This window comes from Phoca vitulina, unplaced genomic scaffold, assembly GCF_004348235.1.
Source record: "Phoca vitulina isolate PV1807 unplaced genomic scaffold, GSC_HSeal_1.0 scaffold8, whole genome shotgun sequence".
Lineage (NCBI taxonomy): Eukaryota > Metazoa > Chordata > Mammalia > Carnivora > Phocidae > Phoca > Phoca vitulina.
Genome location: NW_022589711.1, coordinates 44,994,981 through 45,016,425, shown reverse-complemented (window position 1 = coordinate 45,016,425; position 21,445 = coordinate 44,994,981). Strand labels below are relative to the sequence as shown.

The following is a 21,445-nucleotide window of genomic DNA, read 5'->3' as shown; positions in this document are numbered from 1 at the left end:
AAATAAATAAAATCTTAAAAAAAAAAAAGGCAACTAATTCTCCTACACTACAAAACTCATTATAATTAGGTAAATGCAGACTTGTTCTTAAAAGTATAGTATAAATGGAAGATATTACTATCATACATACATATTAGAAGCCTAATGAGCTTAAGAACTTTACACTCATGGCAAAAATTTTTCATTCCAAATTCATAATAGTTTCTTTGGCAACAACATGATAGAGGCAGAGAAGTCATATAAACACTCAGCGATGCAGACACCAAATAATGAAAGAAAGCATTTCTATACATAAACATTATTTATGCCTATTTTCATTTTTTACACTAAGATGTAAACATCCCATTATCCAAAATAGCGGTGAAAAAACAACAAAAACAAAAAACAAATTAAGCCTTTAAAGACAGCTGGTGAGTTTTAAAGTGTCCTTGCTGAATGATCCAAACACCAAACACTATAATTCAACAATTCAATAATATGGAGAACCAAACTGAACCAACTGGTGAGAGCTATAAAGTATCAATATAGAGCAAAATCGCAGAATGCTCCAACTTCTTGGTTAACTGGATATTTACAAGAAAACTCTTCTTGTTTTAACCATTAGTTCAGATAAATTTTTCTAAACTGAACCACTTCACTCTCCTGGCTCAGTAAGTACAAAATGCCAAACATAAATCAACTTTATTTTGCTGATTTAGGATCATGTAGTATATCTCTTGGGGTAGTTCTCAGAAAATACATAATTTCTGTGCGGTTTTGTTAGAGTCAGAAAACTGAAATGGAATTTCCTGTTTTAATTAAATCACTGATATTACAAGCTTATTGTCTTCCTTTTGCCTCATTCTCCTAAAAGGTTCTAGTTAAGCAAGATTTTACAGTTGCAGACATATCTGCATACACAGGTTCAGGCAAACATGGTGGTTCAATGACTTTACCACTCTGGATTCCTCTGCTTAATAAATACACTTAGTAACATGAATTATACGTAATGGGTTCACTGTCTTCTGGGTATCAAATTTTAGTACCTTATATATACTTTGCTTGGAATCTTTTCTTTCAAAACAAAAGAAAATCATTAATGAAGGTACCTTCCAAAACCAGGAGAGTTGCAGATTTTGCTAATGGAATCAAACTGTGCTTCCTATATTATTAATTCATAACTACCTGAACAACCTTTATAGTGTTATCAAAAAGCAAACAAATTCGCTAAGATACTAGGAGCTGAACTCCTCAAAGCCACAAAATAGTAAGAGCTGCTGGAAGAAGTTACCTTCTGATTCTCTCAGTACAGTTCAGTGTTTCCACAGAGCAGGACCCACACCACTGGTAGCACACAAGAGTATTTAAGGTGGTACACAACACGGAAGTAAATAATACAGAATCACAGTGAAAATGTCATTCCCTTTACAATTTTATCCTTCTGATAATTCCACAAAAAGCGCCCCATTTTGGTGCTGGGTAACATCTATCTCACTGCAACAAAGCAGCCTTCTTGGATTCAGAGCCTCGGGAGGCATTAGGATCTAGTTAGAATTTAATAACATCTTTTGTTTTATTTTGTAGTTATTCCTGCTAAATTGATGCTGGTTTTCCTCTCGGAGTAGAGATTAGTTTGTTTTTTAAACTATTTGAAGATTTAAAAGATAAATACTAAGAAATAACAGTATAGGTAATACTCAAGTGATTGAAGTTTGGGGCACAATGGCTATATAATCTAACAAATCACATGTTTAAAAAGTAATTTCAAAAGGAACTACAAACATGGTCTAGAAAGGAAACATATGTTACTGTGTTTTCAATACTTGTGATGTTCTAGAGATAAGCTCAAAAAAGCCTTCTCCTATATCAAGTGATTTCCAGGTAAGATTCAAGCAAAAATATAAAAGGAAAAAGAACCAATTCCACACCATCCTGGACTTCATAAACTCCTGGTACCAGAAATGTGCAAATAATCTGATATTTAGCAAGTTGTCTGAAACATAAACTCCACGGCATCTTTTTATTTAGGCTCTACTTATGCCTCACAAAGGCGAACCCAGGCTGCAGAGTTCCCGCTTGGTCCTCAGAGCATGTACCACACACATTTTTTGATTGAACTCTTCAGAAGGATTCAGGACCGCTGGCCAATTCTTCCGATGGCTTCTGACTGTTCTTCCACTGTCGTGGCCCTGTAGAGAGAAGTCTCCTCCTCCTCTGAACCGTCATCTCACGGCTAACATGAGGAGTCTGCCTAGCAGGTACAGCACGCTCCCAGGCACGCCATGCTGACTTAAAACACACGGGATAGTTGGACAGAAAGAAAGCAGAGCTTCTCGAATGTGGTGAACAGTTTCTTCATCACAGTGGCAGTTAAGATATGCTCCCTCTTCCTTTTTCCCCGGAAGCCAGGGCAACATGTCTGAAGGATGGTGTCAGACATCATAATCAGGAGCCTTGCCCTGGGCTTGCCTGAGCCAGATCTGCAGTGTAACAAACGCCCCCACAGTCACATGAAAGAACAGCTGCCACAGGTTGCGCAGTTCATAGAGATACATGTTGCACAGACAGATTAAACCAAAAGTCAAAAAAGATTTGACATTCCGCCAGCTGGTGTAGTAGACAAGTAAATAACACTGTTCAAAATATAAAATGAAAGATGATTAGGGTTACAAGAAAAGAAATAGATGCTTCTACTATAAAATTTTAACAGGCCACAGAGTAAAATTTAAGAGTGGAATAAAGGGATTTTTCATCTACAGATAAGATAATGTAGCCTCTTCAAGACATTCAGCTATGAAAGCTCTACAGCTTGAAAGGAAAACAGATTTTTCCTTTTATGTTTGTCATTTGTCAAAAGACACAACACTTTGTATCACATTTAAAATGGAGTTACAACTGGATGACTCCCTTGCAAACAGGCTGAACACATTCCTCAAGGTGACAGGCAACTATGAAGCATTCTCAGGGTCTGAGGGGATTCCATCGCTCATTCTCACCCCAGAAAAGTACAAAAAACCTCAAACAAACCATAGCAAAATGGTCTCATATAATCTGAGTCTGCATATTAATGAAATCCACAAATATTTACTGATCCCCCATTAAGTGCCTAGGAACTAATAAGCAAGGTAGAGTATCTGAGTGAATATCTGAGGTAGAATTCATTCAACAGATGTTTATTGAGGGCCAGCCACAAGTTAGGCATTGTTCTTTAGCTTCCAGTAAACAAATAAAGCCCTTGCTCACATGGAGCTTAAATTCTAATGGAGGGAGAAAGATTATACATATAAAAGATCATATATATGTATATAAAATACCAAATAGTTATGTCTTAAAAGATGGAACAAGGGGACAGAGAATGTACTAAGTGCTATTTTAGAAAATATAATAAAGAAACTACCCCCCACAAGCCCCAAATCCTGGCATTCACCTTTTCCTCCTTTTTTTTTCTCCACAATATAACTATAAACACACTTTAAAAATATGCTTGTTTTGTTATATATATATATATTCTTCCAATAGGATCTAAGCTTCATGAAAGGAGAGATTTTTTACTGTCTTGTTCACTCATTTCTCCAGGGCCCAGAACAGTGCATGGCACACAGTAAGTGCTCAATAAAAATTTGTTGAATGAATGAACTGTTTTCCAGAAGGTATCTAAAATTCACAATCTGTTAAATATAGGAATTATATGTGATTACAGTCTTAAGAAAGAAGCAGAGGTCTTTGTGTGAAATTCTATCCAGGCTTCAGTACAGGAAGGACTTTAAGGTGTTTGCAACAATGCAGAAAGAACGTGGAAATGTTCTCTTAAATCTTTTTACTTCTTATACAAATTAGGACTTTGCTTACTTAAAAAGAAGACTGCTATCCAAGCAAAATGAACTGTAAGGACTTATTTTGACTGATTTTCATTGTGTAAAAAAAGTTGGAAAAATAATTTTTCCTTTTGAAATAATTTTAGACCTAGAAAAGAGTTGTAAAAATTGTAGAGTTTTTTTTTTTTTAAAGATTTTATTTGACAGAGAGAGAGACGCAGCGAGAGAGGGAACATAAGCAGGGGGAGTGGGAGAGGGAGAAGCAGGCTTCCCGTCGAGCAGGGAGCCCGATGCGGGGCTCGATCCCAGGACCCTGGGATCATGACCTGAGCTGAAGGCAGATGCTTAACAACTGAGCCACCCAGGCGCCCCAAATTGTAGAGTTCTTATACATCCTTCACCCTGCTCCCCCTAATGTTATCTTCTTGCATAACCACAGTATAATCATCAAACTACAAAATTAACATTGATACAATACTGTAGACTAATCTACAGACTTTATTGGAATTTTGCCAGTTGTCCTAAGGCTCTTTTTCTGATCCAGAATCCAATCCAGGATTCCCTATTGCATTTAGCTGTTATATCTCTTCAAATCTGTTAGAGTTCCTCAAGTCTGTTTTTCATGACCTTGACAGTCTGAAGAATATCAATCAGTTATTTTGTAGACTGCCCCTTAATTTTGGTTTGCCTGATATTGTCTCAAGACTGAAGTGAGGACATGCAGTTTGGGCAAGAATACCACAGAGGTGATGTGCAGTAGGTCTTACAATTGGTGATGTTAACTTTGATCTCTTGGTAAGGTGGTGTCTGACAGGTTTCTCCACTGGTAAGTAACTATTTTTCCCTTTGTAGTTAGTAAGTTGTCTTGTGGGAGGAGAAATAAAGACATTCTCAGGTGAAAGACTAACAGAATTTGACATCTACAGATACACCTTAAAAGAATGGCTAAAGGAAGATCTCTAAGCAGAAAGGAAACAATAAAAGAAGAAACCCTGGAACACTGAGAAAGCAAAAAGAACAGTCAGCAAGGGGCCCCTGGGTGGCTCGGTCGTTGAGCATCTGCCTTCGGCTCAGGTCATGATCCCAGGGTCCTGGGATCGAGCCCCGCATCGGGCTCCCTGCTCTGTGGGAGGCCTGCTTCTCCCTCTCCCCCTCCCCCTGCTTGTGTTCCCTCTCTCGCTGTGTCTCTCTCTGTCAAATGAATAAATAAAAATCTTTAAAAAAAAAAAAAAAAAAGAACAGTCAGCAAAATAATGTAATAGGTTCTCCTTCCCCTCTTCAGATTTCTAAATTGATGACTGAAGTAAAAATTCATAACACTGTCTGATGTGGTTCTAAATATACGTAGAGGAACTATTTAAGACAATTATAAACAGAGGAGGGCAAAGGGACATAAAAGGAGATACAATTTCTATGTTCCACTTGAACTAGTAAAATGACAACACCAAAAAACTGGTAAGTATGCCTAACGCAATACCTAGAGCAACCATTTAAAAACTATACAAAGAGGGGTAGATGGGTGTCAGTCAGTCAAGCGTCCCACTCTTGATTTTGGCTCAGGTCATGATCTCAGGGTTGTGAGACTGAGCCCCGCGTCGGGACCCAGGCTGGTGTGAAGCCTGCTTGGGATTCTCTCTCCTTCTCCCTCTGCCCCTCCTTCCCAATCTTGTGCACACGTGTATACTCTCTCTCTCAAAAAAAAAAAAAAAAAAAAAAATATGCAAAGAAATAAACTCAAAAACACTACAGATAAATCAAAATGGAGTTCTACAAAATGTTCAAGTAACCCACAGAAAGAAAACATAAAAATGAAAACCAGAAAACAAAAAATAAGATGGCAAACTTAAACCCTAATATATTAATGTTACATTAAATGTAATGGCCTAAATACAACAATTAAAAAACAGAGATCAGCAGAATGGATTAAAAACAGCTTTTAAACTGTCTACAAGAAACTCACGTCAACTGATACAGGCAAGGTGAAAGTAAAAAGATGGAGAATATATTATGCAAACATTAAACAGAAGAAAGCAGAAATGGCTATATTAATATCAGATAAATATATTTCCAAAAAAGAACGGGCTAGAGAGGGATATCATTATATAAGATATTATATAATGATATATAGTGATAAATGGATCAGTCCACTAAGAAGGCAATATATCCTAAATGCATATGAGCCAAACAACAAAGCTACAAAAACTGATAGAACTGAAATGAGAAACATACCAATCCACAATCATAGTTGAAAACTTCCAATACTCCTCTCTCAACTGATAGAACTAGACAGAAAATCAACAAGGATACAGAAAAACTGAACATCAACCGTCACAACCTAATTGACATTTATAGAGCACTTACTCAGCTACAGTAGAATACACATTCTGTTTAAGTGCTCATGGAACATATACCAAGACAGACCATATTCTGAGCCACAAAATAAATTACAACAAATTTAAAAGAACTGAAATCACACAGAGTGTTTTCCAACCACAATGGAATCAAACTAGGTATCAATAATGGAAAGAAAACCGGAAAATCTCCAAACTCTTGGACGCAAAACACAATTCCAAATAATCCATAATCCATAGGTCAAAGAGGAAGCCACAGGAAAAAAATTTTTAAATACACTGAATTAAATGAAAATAAAATGCAACATATCAGCCAATGGAAAGAGCCAAATATCAATTGACTGATGAATGGATAAAGATGACATGAGGTGTGTGTGTATCCCATTTTATATATATATATTCATTCCATTATATATATATATTCCACTATATTCCAATATATATATTCCATTATATATATATTCTATTATATTCCTATATATATTCCATTATGTGTATGTAATATTCCATTTTTATATATATATAAATTTAAATATATGTGTGTGTGTGTATATATATATATATATTTATAATGGAATATTACTCAGCCTTAAAAAAAGAACGAAATCTGACCATTTGCAATGACATGGAGGGAGCCAGAAAGTATTATGCTAAGCAAAATAAGTCAGAGAAAGGCAAATACCGTATGATCTCATTCATATGTAGAATTTAAGCAACAAAATAGAAGAGATGGAGGGGGTGAAGAGAGGCAAACTGGGAAACAAGACTCTTAACCACAGAGAACAAACTGAGGGTTGCTGGAAGGGAGGTGGGCAGAGGGACGGGTGAAATAGGTGATGGGTATTAAGGAGGGAACTTATTGTGATGAGCACTGGGTGTTGTATTTAAGTGACGAATCACTAAATTCTACACCTGAAACTAATATTACACTATGTTAACTAACTGGAATTTAATAATAACTTGGAAAGAAAAAAAAATGAAAAAAATGCAACATATCAAAATTTATGGGACACAGATAATAAAGTGCTCAAAGAGAGAAATGTATAACGCTAAAAGTATATATTACAAGAGAAAAATTCAAATCAATTATCAAAGCTCCCATCTCAAGAACCTAGAACAAGAACCAAATAAACCCAAAGCAAGCAAGAAGGAAATAATAAAGAGCAGAAATCAGTAAAAAATTAAATATATGAAAAAACAAAACAAAGAGCAGGTTCTTTGAAGAGATCAATGAAATTAACAAGGAAGTCTGACAAAGAAAAAGAGCAGATACAAATTACCAATATGAGGAATGAAGTAGAGGATATCACTACAGATCATACAGACACCAAAAAGAGAGATAGTAAGGGGATACTACAACCAACTCTACACACATAAACTTGGTAAGATGAAATAGACCACTTCCTCATAAAATACAAACTATCATAATTCATGTATTATGAGAAAGATAATTTGAATAACTGTAACTATTAAGAAAATGGAACTTAATACAGATTATATAGTCACAGTAATCAATACTATGTGGTACTGGCAGAGAGACTAGTACATAGATCAATAAAACAGAATACAAAACTCAGAAATAGACTTACACAAATATGTCCAACTGATGTTTGACAAAGATGCAAAAGCAATTCAGGGGAAAAAAAAGCCTTTTCAAAAAATGGAGCAAGTGGCCATTCATTCACAAGCAAACAAAACAAAACAACACAAAACCAAAAAAACCAAAACTCAAAACCAAAAACACAAAAACCCCTCAATCTAATCATCTAAGTCTCACATTTCATACAACCTTATACAAAATTTAATTAAAAATGGATCACGATTTTCAAAGGTGTTTTTTTATAATTTTTTTTATTATGTTAGTCACCATACAGTACATCATTAGTTTTTGATGTAGTGTTCCATGATTCATTGTTTGCGTATAACACCCAGTGCTCCATGCAATACATGCCCTCTTTAATACCCATCACCAGGCTCACCCATCCCCTGTCCCCCTCTAAAACCCTCAGTTTGATTCCCGGAGTCCATAGTCTCTCATGGTTCGTCTCCCCCTGTGATTTCCCCCCTTCATTTTCCCCTTCCTTCTCCTAATGTCCGCCAGGCTATAGCTGATGCCAGAGCATTTATCTAAAGACAGTCTCTTTGGAGTCTCTGGCCAGTGCTAGGATGACTTCCTGCCTGGAAACAAGACAGGAAAGTGCTGGAAGGGGTGCATGCCAAAAGGGCTGGGGCCTGAAAGCAGTAGGGCTCAGTTAGTGAAACCACCAGAGTCAGCTAGGGAGCTTTAGAGAACACATCAGTGCTGTCCTGCCTTAGACCAATTAAATTCTAAACCTCTGAGCAGGGTGGGAGAAGGAAGAGAGCAAGCAGTTATATTTTTTAAAGCTCCCCAAATGCTTATAATAGGTAGCCAGGGTTGAGAACCCCACCATTCCAGGGCTTCCTTTAACTTGCTTCTGCCACTGGACTGGGCCTCCTCATGAGAGGCTTCCGGAAAGAACAGGGGAAAGAAGAGGACATTGCCCAGGAACCTGCTCCTCATAGCACCCTCCTCAGGAGTTGGCCAGGGCTTTCCCTCTGCTCAGCACTTGGCAGAAACCAAGTGGGAAGAGAAAAGAAGATTATGGTTAGCATTGCCTGCCCTCACAGAGCTCTCAAAACAGCTGGGGAGTCCATATTAGCACATGAGAAATGGTGGCAGAACCGTGAGGCATTAGGCTGCAGCCAGGGTTAAAAGGACAGATTCTGAGAGTTCCACCAGGGCGGGGGTGGGGTGGGGGGCAGGAGGTCGACATGGAGGAGATAGAGCCTCCTAAAGATGTGTAAGAGAGGGGCACAAAGGGAGTACGAGGAAGGCAGTTATGAGAACAGTGCACAGAATGAGCAGAGTCACAGAAAAGGCCTGGGGTGGCACAGTGACGAGACCACTCTAGGGTGCAGGATGTCCCTGGAGAGTAGCAGGAAATCCACTTCGATGATTTAAGTAGAGTGGGGCCAAATTATGGAGGGCTGATGTACTAGCCTGAGTAATGTAAGCATCATACGGTAGAGACTACAAAGATACTGTGGAGTCTTGAGTAATGATAGTGTTTTCCAGTAATCTAACAGAGTATTCGAGGAAACCAGAGGTGGCAAGACTGAGTAATACAACAATCCCAATGTGAAAGACAAATAAAGGCCTATGTGGTCACTGTGGAAGCACAAAGAAAAAGAATAAATCCTAGAAATAGGTTTACATTCTAAATAAACAAATAAAAATGGATCATGAACTTTAATGTAAAACATAAAACTAAAACTTTTAGAAGAAAACAAAGGAGAGAATCTTCAGGGTCCAGGAGTAGGCAAAGAGTTCTTAGACTTGAATCAATGGAATTATAATGGTGACAGATGGTAGTTGCATTATGGTGAGCACAGCATAAGGTGTAAACTTGTGGAATCACTATGTTCACACCTGAAACTAGTTAACACTATGTGTCAACTATACTTCAATTAAAAAAAAAGTTCTTAGACTTGATACCACAAACATATTCCATAAAAGAAAGAAGTGATAAAATGAACTTTATCAAAATTAAAAACTTTTGGGCACCTGGGTGGCTCAGTTGGTTAAGCGACTGCCTTCGGCTCAGGTCATGATCCTGGAGTCCCGGGATCGAGTCCCGCATCGGGCTCCTTGCTCAGCGAGGAGTCTGCTTCTCCCTCTGACCCTCCCCCCCATGCTCGCTCTCTCTCTCTCTCTCATTCTCTCTCAAATAAATAAATAAAATCTTTAAAAAAAAAAAAAATTAAAAACTTTTGCTCTGCAAAAGACCTGGTTCAGAGGATGAAAAGACAAGCTACAGACTGGGACAAGATACTTGCAAATTACATTTCTGACATGGGCTAGATGGCTAGAACTCTCAAACCTGACAGTAAAAACCAAATGATCCAATTAGAAAATAGGCAAAAGACATGAAAAGACATTTCACCCAAGAGGACACATAGGTAACAAATAAGTACATGAAACAATGCTCAACATTATTAGCCATTAGGGAAATGCAAATTAAAACCAATATGAGGGATCACTACACACCTATCAGAATGGCTAAAATAAAAAATAGTGATAACAACAAATGCTGGAGAGCATATGGAGAAACTGGATCACTCACACAATGCTGGTGTGCGTGATGTAAAATGTAAAATGTGTATGTAAAATGGAATGCCACTCTGGAGAACTGGTTCTGTTTCAATAAAACTAAGCATGCAACTACTACAAGACCTAGCAATTGCACTCCTGAGCATTTATCTCAGAGAAACGAAGACTTATGTTCACACAGAAACCTGTACATGAATGTTTATAGCAGCTTTATTTATAATAGCCCCAAATTGGAAACAACCCAGATGCCCTTCAATGGGTGAATGATTAAACAAACTGTGCTACATCCATACCCTGGAATACCATTCAGCAACAAAAAGGAACAAACCATTGATGTATGCAACAACCTGGATAAATCTCCAGAGAATTATACTGAGCAAAACAGTGCCAATCACAAAAAGTTCATACTATATGGTTCCCTTTATATAACATTACTTAAAATGAGGAAATTTTAGAAATGGAGAACACATTAGTGGTTGCCAGAGATGAAGGGGCAGGAGGGAAGTGGATGTGGCTCTAAAAGGGCAACTTCAAAGGGGTGCTTGTGGCAGTAAGAATGTTCTATATCTTGCCCCCATTGAAATCAATATCCTGGCTGAGATAATGTATTATAGTTGTGCAAGATAGTACTACTGGGGGAAACCCAGGTAAAGGTTATATCTCTCTCTTACAACAATCACAATTACCTCAAAATAAAAAGTTTATTAGGAAAAACAACTGTATACTCACATATGTGTCTGCAACTTACTTTATAAACTAATAAACATGCTATAGGCATGTACATACAAAAAGAGAGTGAGATATAGAAAGTGTTGCAAAATGTTAATAATTGGTGGCTCTAAGTGTACTCGTCTTTCAACTTTTCTGGAAGTCTGAGAGTTTTCAAAATAAAGCACTGAGGGGAAAAAAGAACAGTCTCTAGTTTCTAGATCCTTTGATTTCCTCTTTCAAATGTTCCATAGCAAGATTACTCGTATTTGGCTGAGCTCTGCGTGTCCCTAAGTACCCACAGCCTGGAGAAAAAGACAACAAACTACGTAGCCCTAGCCTCTGAGGACTGATCTAAAGGGGATTAAAAAACACTCTGACAACTGGAGACGGAGCATGTTATAGGGTAAAATATAATCACGTATGTTTTATTGTGGAAAAAGCCAGCATTATTATCACTCTGCTCAGCATATTTGGAAAGCATGCAGTTTCATGCCTGTCAATAAGAAAACTGGCTTTTTGCTTTTCTTTTTTAAAGCATGAATCCATTCAACTTCTCTCAAGTACAAGAACCCCTGAGTGACAGCACTCCTCTGAGAACTCTCTTCAGCTGTTCTGGGGAAGGCAGCAGAGGTGTGTTATCTCTCTAAACAACAGCACTGATCTGGAGTCCTGCAGACCGGGGCTTGAGCCGCTGACTGCACGAACTGGCTAGATGGGCCTCAGTGAAAAATGGCAATCATAAAGACTAACGTGGGATTTCCTGTGAGGATTTCCCGGGCACACGGAATATAAAGGGCTTAGCACACAGTAAGAGCGCAATACAGTTTGCTATTATAAGTAGTCTTTAAAATTATTTCATTAAGGCTCTTTGATAAAAAGTAATTTTTAAAATATAAATAAATAAATGAATAAAATCATTTCATTAAAGCCAAGCAGCCAAAAGTACATTTTACAAGAACTCCTCATAAAATTATTTTAAAGTTAACATTTACCTCACATTGTTTTAGAATCATATGAAATAATGCATATATTATAAAATTATAATTTTATAGCTTTATAGAAATTATACAAATATAGGAATTGTGCTTACAAATAGCATAATATAGTGGAATGAATACAATATTTAAAATCAGAAGACCCAGAGTTAAGTCCTGACTCTACCGCTTACTGGGCCATGTGCTTTCTGGATAGTACTCAAACTGCCTCAGATTTCTCATTTTCAAAAATGAGATAATATCCTCTATGTGATAGAACTGTAGAGATTAAAGTTTAAAATCTACACAAGAATACTACATAAAATTAAAGCACTTGTGACATTAACAAGTACAAGTGTTCACATTTCCTGCATGAAATGTCATTCATTATAATTAAATCTGTCAAAGTGTGCAGAAAATTTCTAAATACAAATGATTAAGAAAAATTAGGGGCTTTTAAAAAACAGGGCCACTTGAAACTAAAATCTCTAATCTATCTTTACATAAAGTCAAATGCATATATTCAAAGTATTTCACTAGAGACTTCTACTGAGTTTTTTGGTAGCCTTATGTTTGCAGTCCTGAATCTAACACTCTTTCTAAGCAAGCCAGAGAAATGTGTCGCTTACAAAAGTTAGGTCAAAAGGTATTGCTTGCTGTACCATGTTTCAGCAAAGACATTCCTCAGTTTGAGTTACTGGCATGGTTACCCCTCCCGTCCCTACAAATCTGTGCTTCCTGTCTTCTCAGGAATGCTAGTACCCATCTCCCTATCAACAGCTGCAAAGCCTCCTGGCTCTGTAAGTCTTCAAGTCCTAGTAGTCTTCCTCCTCAGTGTCATTCCCTCACCCTCGATCCCTACTGCCATTCTCAGAGTTCACTCTCACTGCCTTCTGCCTTAAGTAAAAGAATCACCTCCCAACTAATTTCCTTTCTTCTAATTTCTCTGCTCTGGCAATCCATCCTATTCCTCACTACTAAATTAAATATCCTAAAATCCTGCTTTTGCTGTTCCCTGTTCAAAGACTTTCCCAAAAGTACAAAATCCTCACGCTGAAGTATAAGCAGAGCACTGAGGCTCAATAATCAATCACCAAAAAATCTAGAAACAGCCTTTACCGCCACAGGCAGATGACATACTACCACTGAAACCTGGCACAGAAGAGTGTTAACATTAAGTACACTGGGATCTAGGTCCATTCAAAATAGAGATGTAGATCATAAAGCTAACAGAGGCTCAAAAGAGAGGCAAAGAACTCAGACATTATTTTTATTTATTTAAGTGCACAATTAAGAGAATTAATACCTGAAACAAACAATAATAGGAAAGTGTTTCTCAAAAATTGGAGAGAACCTACCTGGTAAAGGCAGGCTGCTGTTCCAAGGAAAAATGCAACAATGTAATTAAAATCTTCACCATCACTCTGCAAAAAACAAAATTAAAAATTACTTTTTTCCTGGTGGAAGCCCATTTCCAAAAATAATCCATCGATACGGCAATGTTTATGCACAAATGGTCAAATTTTTATCAAAATGGCATATAAAAATTCTCAAGAGTCCTAAAAGTTCCCAGGAGTGTGAGGTACAGAGACTACCAGTCTTCCTCTATATTTTGGCCCATCAATTTCATCTTACCCATGTGTGAAAGGTGAAATGAAAATGAAATCACTTATGTCGAGGGGTTTTAAAATGGTGTCAGAGGCCATCTCCTCTATATTTACGCACGTCCTCACCTGATGAAACCATGAACTTTGAACTGGGCCAGACTACAAATATTCCAAGGACTCTACCCGAACCCCTGCAATTTGCTACAGTAAGAGAATTTGCTTAGGGACAGCCTTAGCAACCAATTATATTCAGCCAAGATTAGTTTTCTGATGCCAACACCAAACAAAATTCTTTGTAAACAACACATACAAACATTCCTTTCTGTCTTCTTTAAACCCTTGATTTTGTACCCTAAAGGGACACAATTTGGGTTGCTACCCAATCTGTGCTCCCCAAGTTGCAATTCTGAGACCCCAAATAAAAGCTCTTGTTTTATTTCAGCTCTGCCTCTTTTCTTAGTCAACCCAAGAAAAGATGTAAGCCAATGGGAAAGTTTCAACATAAAGTAAAAAACCTCTCTTCTCTACTGGAAAAAAAAAAAAAAAACAACATACAAAAATGTACAACACCCCAGTGGCCTATAAAGTCAGTCCCGCTCACTAGGATCACCACTTGACTCAAATAAATATTGACAAACCTTACTATAAGGTAAGTACATCATTGAATCGTCCAATAAAGTAATTTGACATGATTAAAAAAAAAAAACAAAAACTGAAAAGTTACTGTCCACTAGAGTGTGCTAAATCCCAATGAGAACAGTCACACATGCTCTACAAGAAAAACAGCCACCCAGAAGAAAAAGAGATACATCATACGCAGAATGTTTCTTTTCAAAGAAAACTAATGGAAAACTAACAGAAAACCCAAGTTTTTCTATTCTCTTTTGATTCTTCTTAAATATCTACATTAAATTTCTTTCAGTGTTTTATGAGGTAAAACATAAAGCCCAGGCAGGAGCATTACATTTGGCCCTTATTTTAGAAAAAATATCTTTACACAATGAAAATTTTCACAAGACATGGGAGTGTCTCTCATGACCATGTCTTCATGAAATAATATAGAGAAAATTCCTTTTCCACTTGCTTTGGGCAACAGAACTGACCATAAGGCAGAGGGAGAGTTGCTTATCTTAGTGAGATGATCTTAAAATAGGAACCATTAATCTGTCTGGAATGCTTAGGTCTGTTCTACCTCAGAGGCGCGGAAGGTCACGAAACCTTTCTAACTTTAATAAATCTAAGACTTTAAGTTCTGCTTGTTTTTTCTTAATCCTTTATTTTTTAAATGATTTTTTTTCTGATCATAAAAGCGTATGTTCATTGTACAGAATCCGGAAAACAGACTGTTACAAAGAAGAAATTCATATAGTCTATAATACCATAACCCTGGGATTATTACTAACCATTTCATGTATTTCCTTCCGATCTTTTGATACAAAAATATATGTACATTAAAAAAATGGAATCATACTTTTATATACTGCTTTTTAGTACTACACATTATATCATAAACACTTTCTCAAGATACTGAATATTCCTCAACTACATGATTTGTAGCGATTATATAACCTTTCACTGTGGGGATATACCACTGATTTAATTACCCTATAATTGGATATTGTTTTTTTCCCTTAATCTATAATATCACTTTATAACTCTCCTAATTGCCTTTGGAACACTTAAGAGCATGTTCCTGGAGTCAGTTCCAGACCTGGGTTCAAGTCTTTACTTACTATCTGTATGGTCTTGGATTATTTAACTTCAATTTCCTTTTTTAAAAAATAAAAGTTGTAGAGATTAAATAACATTTGCAAACACACAGAACGCTAACTGCACACAGTAAGTACTCATTCATTCACCAACTTCTCTCTCCCTGAGGTTACTGTCTGCATCATTTATCAGATAATTAGATTACCTTCTAGTATTGTTTAAACCTGTAGTATACTGGCCTTATCTTCTCAAGTAGACCCCAACCTTTCTTTTTTTTTTTTAATTCAGGTATAATTGACATATAACATTATATCAGTTTCAGGTGCACACCATAACAATTCTTTATTTGTATATATTGCAAAATGATCAGCACAATAAATCTAGTTATCATCTGTCACCAAAGTTACAAAACTTTTTCTTGTGATGAGAACTTTTTAAGTTCTCTCTTAGCTATTTTCAATATACAACGCAATATTATTGACTATAATCACCATGTTGATGTTACATCCCCATAACTTATTTATCACTGGAAATTTGTACCTCTTGATCCCCTTCACCCATTTTGCCCACCCCCCCAATCCCACCACCCTAACCTTTCTTCAAGGCAGAAAATCAATCTTACTACTTGCATGAAACTGCACATAGTAGGAATTCAACAAATGCATGCCAAGTTGAATTGAGCTTAAAAAAATCTATTTCTATTTGCCAAAGATTGTCTATAAATATATTTTCCATTCAATAAATATTCATTAAACACTTAGGAGTCAGGTATTATATTACTAGACCTAGAACAGAAGACAACTAAATCCATATGAACTCAAGGAGCTTACTTTCTGATTAAGAAGACAGATATATTAACCAACAATTCCCATTCAAAGTGATAACTGATGGGACAGGTGTGTGTACAGGGTATAAAAGGAGACTATTGGAGACACATCTAATTCTGCCTGGAGAAAAAAAGAGTCAGAAAAGGTGTGCCTGAGGAAGTAAAGCTTAATCTGGGTCTTGAAGAATGAACTAGTGGAAAGGTAGAGAAGGTAGGGAGAGAATTCCAGGCAAAGGGAGTAGCACATACAGTCTCAAATAGGAAAAAGCCTAGGATGACTCCAAGTCTTCTTGTTAAGGAAACACTTGAATGATACCATTCACTAAGTTGGGAATACAGGAGGAAAAGTAGGTTTGAGAGCAGGAAAAAATGAGTTCATTTTGGACGTGCTATTTTGGAGGGGCCAGTGTGACATCCAAATAATTACATTTCATAGATTTAAGTCAGCTTCAGGAAAGAGTTGGATCTAGAGATCCTACTTTAGTCCTCTATTTAAACAGTTGCTAAATGAAGGCCTAGGACAATCAAACGTGAGTCTTAATTCTTGATTGGCTCCTAGAATGGAGAGAGAAAAAAAACTATATAAGATATTTAGTCAATTGTAGGAATTTGAATATGAATTTTATATTAGATAATACTGCACTGATCTTAAAAATCTTTGGTGTAATAAAGGTATTGTGATTATGTAGGAGAATTCCTAGTCCTTAAGGCATACATACTGAATAATTTTGAAATAAACTGTCATGATACCTATAATTTTACTTTCACATGATTCAGGAAAGAAAGAAAGAAAGAAAAAGAACGGTAAGTAGGTATACAGGTGGGTGCTAATTATATTGTTTTTTAAATCTTTCTGTAAGTTTGAATTCTTCCAAAACAAAATGCAGTGGGAGGAAAGGGGAATACAAATTTTTTTTTAATGCTATGCAACCACTAAAATGAATGTAACAGATCTCCATACACTGATATAAAGTCATCTCCTACATATTGGCAGGTGGAAAAGATACAACTAAGTATGGAGTATACTGCCATTTATATAGAAACACTTTGAAAACAATTATATAAGTAAATATATAAATTTGTATGTACTAGCACATACATATTATCTCTCTAGGAGGATAACCCAGTGGTTGACTCTAGGGAAGAGAAATGGGAAAAGAATGACTTATTGTGACAACAGGCTTTGGAATTATAGGTTTTGAAACTGTAGGCATGTGCACACTTTACTGTGTGAGGATGTGTGGGTATGTGCACAGATTAACTTCTTTTAAAAAGGCCATCATGAGGGCGCCTGGGTGGCTCAGTTGTTAAGCGGCTGCCTTCGGCTCAGGTCATGATCCCAGAGTCCTGGGATCGAGTCCTACATCAGGCTCCCTGCTCAGCGGGAAGCCTGCTTCTCCCTCTCCCACTCCCCCTGCTTGTGTTCCTGCTCTCACTGTCTCTGTCAAATAAATAAATAAATAAAATCTTAAAAAAAATAAAATAAAAGATAAAAAGGCCATCATGAAAATACCGAAAGAGAAGTTGAAAAGTTAAGAATATAAAGCCAAGGGCAGAACTTTGGAGAATGCCACTATTTAAAGGACAGGTGAAGCAAGGAAGTTTACCAAATAAACCGAGGAATAGGAAGACAAAGAAAAAAAATACAATAGGAGAAAATGGTTTCATGAAAATGAAGGGATAAGAGAATGTCAAGAAGAAAATGTAACAAACTATTAATAGTGATTTACTGGCTTCTAAGTTTTCGAAAATAAGTCTTTCTGAAATTAAAAAGAGTTACTTTTAAAAGAAAAAACTGAACAGCATGTGAGGTGAGGCAGAGAGGCCACATAAGACAAGGCCTCAAGAGTGGCGGCAGCATTTGGCAATCAGAAGGATACCAGAGAGCTTACTGGTCAGTATGTGAAAGAATTGAGAGCAGAAAAGAGGTCACAAGAGACTAAGAGAATAGAGGTAAGGGAGTGGGCACAACAAACACAGTCTATTCTTTCAAAAAATGAGAAGGGAACATACATCAAGAGGCTGGTTTGTTTGTAAAGATCGGCAAACTGTGGCATGTTTATGAGCTAAGAGAGCCAGTAAAGAGGAAAATGACATGCAAGTGAGGGAAGAGCTAGCGGTTGGGGGAAGGGGGGACAGAGGTTCAGAGTCGGGGACAGAAGTGAGTGTATGTGGTAAGGGATGAGGCAGGGGTGGAGTAGGGCTGGGAAGGAGGGGGCAGACATAAGGAGTTCAAATAAAAATTTTTAAAAACATCACTTTCACCTGTAGGGGAATGCTAGGATACCAATATATTGCTTTGAAAACTAACAGAGGGAAAGAATATTTTTTTTTAAAGGTGAGGATGAGGAGATAAGCAGAGGCTTTATATAATAGCCACACAATGTTTCAGATGATACCATTAAAATGTTTGTAATAATTGGGAAATATTCACTTTTTAATCTTAAGTGGAAAAAAGGGCACAAACCTATATAATGGATATGACATGTATACATGTATATGTATATATATATATGTTTGTATGTATGTGCATATATATATATAAATACAGAGAAAATTTGGAGATGATTTTTATTTTCTTTATACTTTTTCCCTCTATTCTTTAACAATGAGCACAAAATCAGGAAAAATACTTTTATTTCTTTTGAAAGCCAGCAAGCAAGCACTGCATCTTAGTATAGATATTATGCCACTAAAAAAATCAAAAATTTCTGCTGAGCTTTAATAGGTAGAAACAAATATATGGGAAATAAAGAACTCAAGGAATAAAAGCAAGCTGATTACTTCTGCTTTGTAGTAGCCACTACAGACAACTTCAGAATCAGAGTCTTAGAACGCTAGTACTGAAGTGGTCCTTGAGGCTCTGTAGTCTAAAACCTGCATCTTGCAGAACAGGAAAATGAGATCCAAGAAGGTAAAATAACCCATCCAAGGTCACTAAGTTAGTTACTGGCAGATGCGACCCAGGCAGACTGAATTCCAGGCCAGCATTTCTACTCCTGTATCAGAATCCTCAATTTTTTCCTAATGCACCACATGCAAATTATTTCTAGAGTGGTACCAGCTTAATTAATATCACTGTCTCAAGGCTGATCGTTAAAGGAACACAGGCAATATAAACCTAATGTGATAAAAGCTTATTTATTCACGAGGTGCCAATTCACAATAAACTTATTAACATCTCTAAACTCAGAACAAAGTTAGGAAATGAGTGAAAATAATCTAATTTACACATTACTGTGAACACCAAATCAAATTTACCAGCTTAAAATAAAACTGTACTCATCCCACACCTCCCCAGTTTGAACTTACATTCCAAAGAAATGCTTCAGTGCTATATATTTCAATAAATTCCTCGTTTTTACCCTAAGAGGCAGTTATTAATTTAGAAGAAACAAACGTGAATCTTCAAACAATGTTAACAATATACAGGAATGTTGATTCATGTGGGTTCTCAAATTTATTTAAATGTGCCTCAGGCACCAACTTACATACTAGAAGATAAATGTGGCAATCATTTTTTGCATTCAGGAGTTAAAATTCATGGCCTTAAAAAGGTAAACTTTAATATCAATATACTGCTCACACTCAGCAAACAGAATACATATTTTCAGCTAGATCTAAAAATAGGATCCCCAAATAAATCCTTGGCTCTTCAATCAAGTATTAAAGAAATGCTGAGGCCACTTACTGTGTGTACTGCCTTCCTGCCTCCTCTCTGACCACCATGATTTGAGTAACTCCACGATAGTTAACTTCCAAACAGGTAAGTTTAAGTCCCATGTCCTGGAATCTGCACTTGAGTCTACATAGCACACCATCTCAAAAAGATCTTTTACTGACCAAAAATTATCTACAGTGACTCTAGGGATTATTTCTAACACAAAATACAATGATGAACCACAGAGAAGGCTGAGAGTATGTCTTAAATTCAATGGCTCTAGTGAGATTAAAAAGGACCCTTTTACCCAATACGAGTCATGAACAATAATAAAATAGATTCCAATTGAGAGAAAATTAAAAGCAAGTCCCCAATTCTGTATATATTTCCAGGTTAACTTGGGCTGAAAGGATGTACTTGTTGAAGTTAATCTAATTTGTACCCCTAATCCTATCCTGTTTAAACTCTAAATTTATCACAGTGCCCTCTGCAATCTGGCATTCCTTTCTCTCCTTCTGTTTGTTTTTTTGTTTTTTTTTAAGATTTTATTTATGTATATGAGACAGAGAGAATGAGAGAGAGAGAGAGCACATGAGAGGGGGGAGGGTCAGAAGGAGAAGCAGACTCCCTGCCGAGCAGGGAGCCCGATGCGGGACTCGATCCAGGGACTCCAGGATCATGACCTGAGACGAAGGCAGTCACTTAACCAACTGAGCCACCCAGATGCCCCTCTCTCCTTCTGTTTGACTACTGTCCAGTCCATCCTTTAGGACACAGAATCCTTAGAAGATAGATATTTCCAACGCTACAGAGTGCTCCTTCATTATTCTTACAAGACATGGAAAAATATTTCCAAGCACCAGTCACTTACCAAAACATTTTTCCTCTATACTGATATAAAATTCCCAATGACTGGAGTAATAGGAATCTCTACTTTTAGTCCAATGAATTTCCAAAAGCAGTGATTCTCATTTAGGTGAGAAGATCAGAATTTGCTGGAAAATCTTTTTAAACCACCTATGAGTGACAAACTACCTGTGGACTAAATTCCTCCCAACTCTGTACTCTGTTTCCTTATTCCTTTCTCAGAGCATCCCTGTTTTAGAAACCTCAATTATTGATGAGTGTATGTGGAATATGTAAGGTGGCTATGACAGAACAAAGATTTAAAACAATCCTAAAGGAACCAAGTAACCAGGTGTCCATAGTTTCTAGACAGCTAAAAATCCCATATGGACCAATTTACAGTTCCTTGGATCAGATGAGAAGGAAACACTGTTGGAATAAATTTAGTCTAGGACAACAGTGAAAAAGAAAGAATTCTGTATCAACCATTAGAAAGACACATCTCAAAGATATAAACATCCATTGAGTCCCCAAATTATAAATGATCTACTAATAAAAAAAAAAAACTCTTTTTCCCTACTTGTAATTTACCCCATACTTCCTTCACACTCCAGCACCACAGTTTTAAGGAACCATTTAAAACAATCAAAAAACCTTGAAGCTTCTAGGGAAACTGTGGACTCTAAGACAGAGGCAGTAAGAAGCTACAAAAACCCAGGAAAAATGCTCAGGCTCCTTTTAACCCCTACAAAAATATTTACCTTTACTTTACTGAAATGTTACTTGAAAATCTCCTTATTAGGTTGGGTTAACCGAAGTTGTCCTTTTTTTCT

General features: G+C 36.8%; 1 protein-coding gene across 8 annotated transcripts in view; it reads right to left on the bottom strand.

Moving 5' to 3' along the window:
- The window catches only part of SEC22A (SEC22 homolog A, vesicle trafficking protein), a 73,115-nt gene continuing 51,670 nt past the window's right edge, over positions 1–21,445 (bottom strand). For all 8 annotated transcript variants that reach the window (XM_032406695.1, XM_032406701.1, XM_032406699.1 and 5 more), the window contains 2 exons: positions 13,321–13,386; positions 1–2,612 (listed from right to left, as the gene is read on the bottom strand). In XM_032406695.1, the coding sequence (XP_032262586.1) occupies positions 2,412–2,612; positions 13,321–13,386 (267 nt within the window). In that variant the 3' untranslated portion in view covers positions 1–2,411. The remainder of the gene's footprint in view (positions 2,613–13,320; positions 13,387–21,445) is intronic.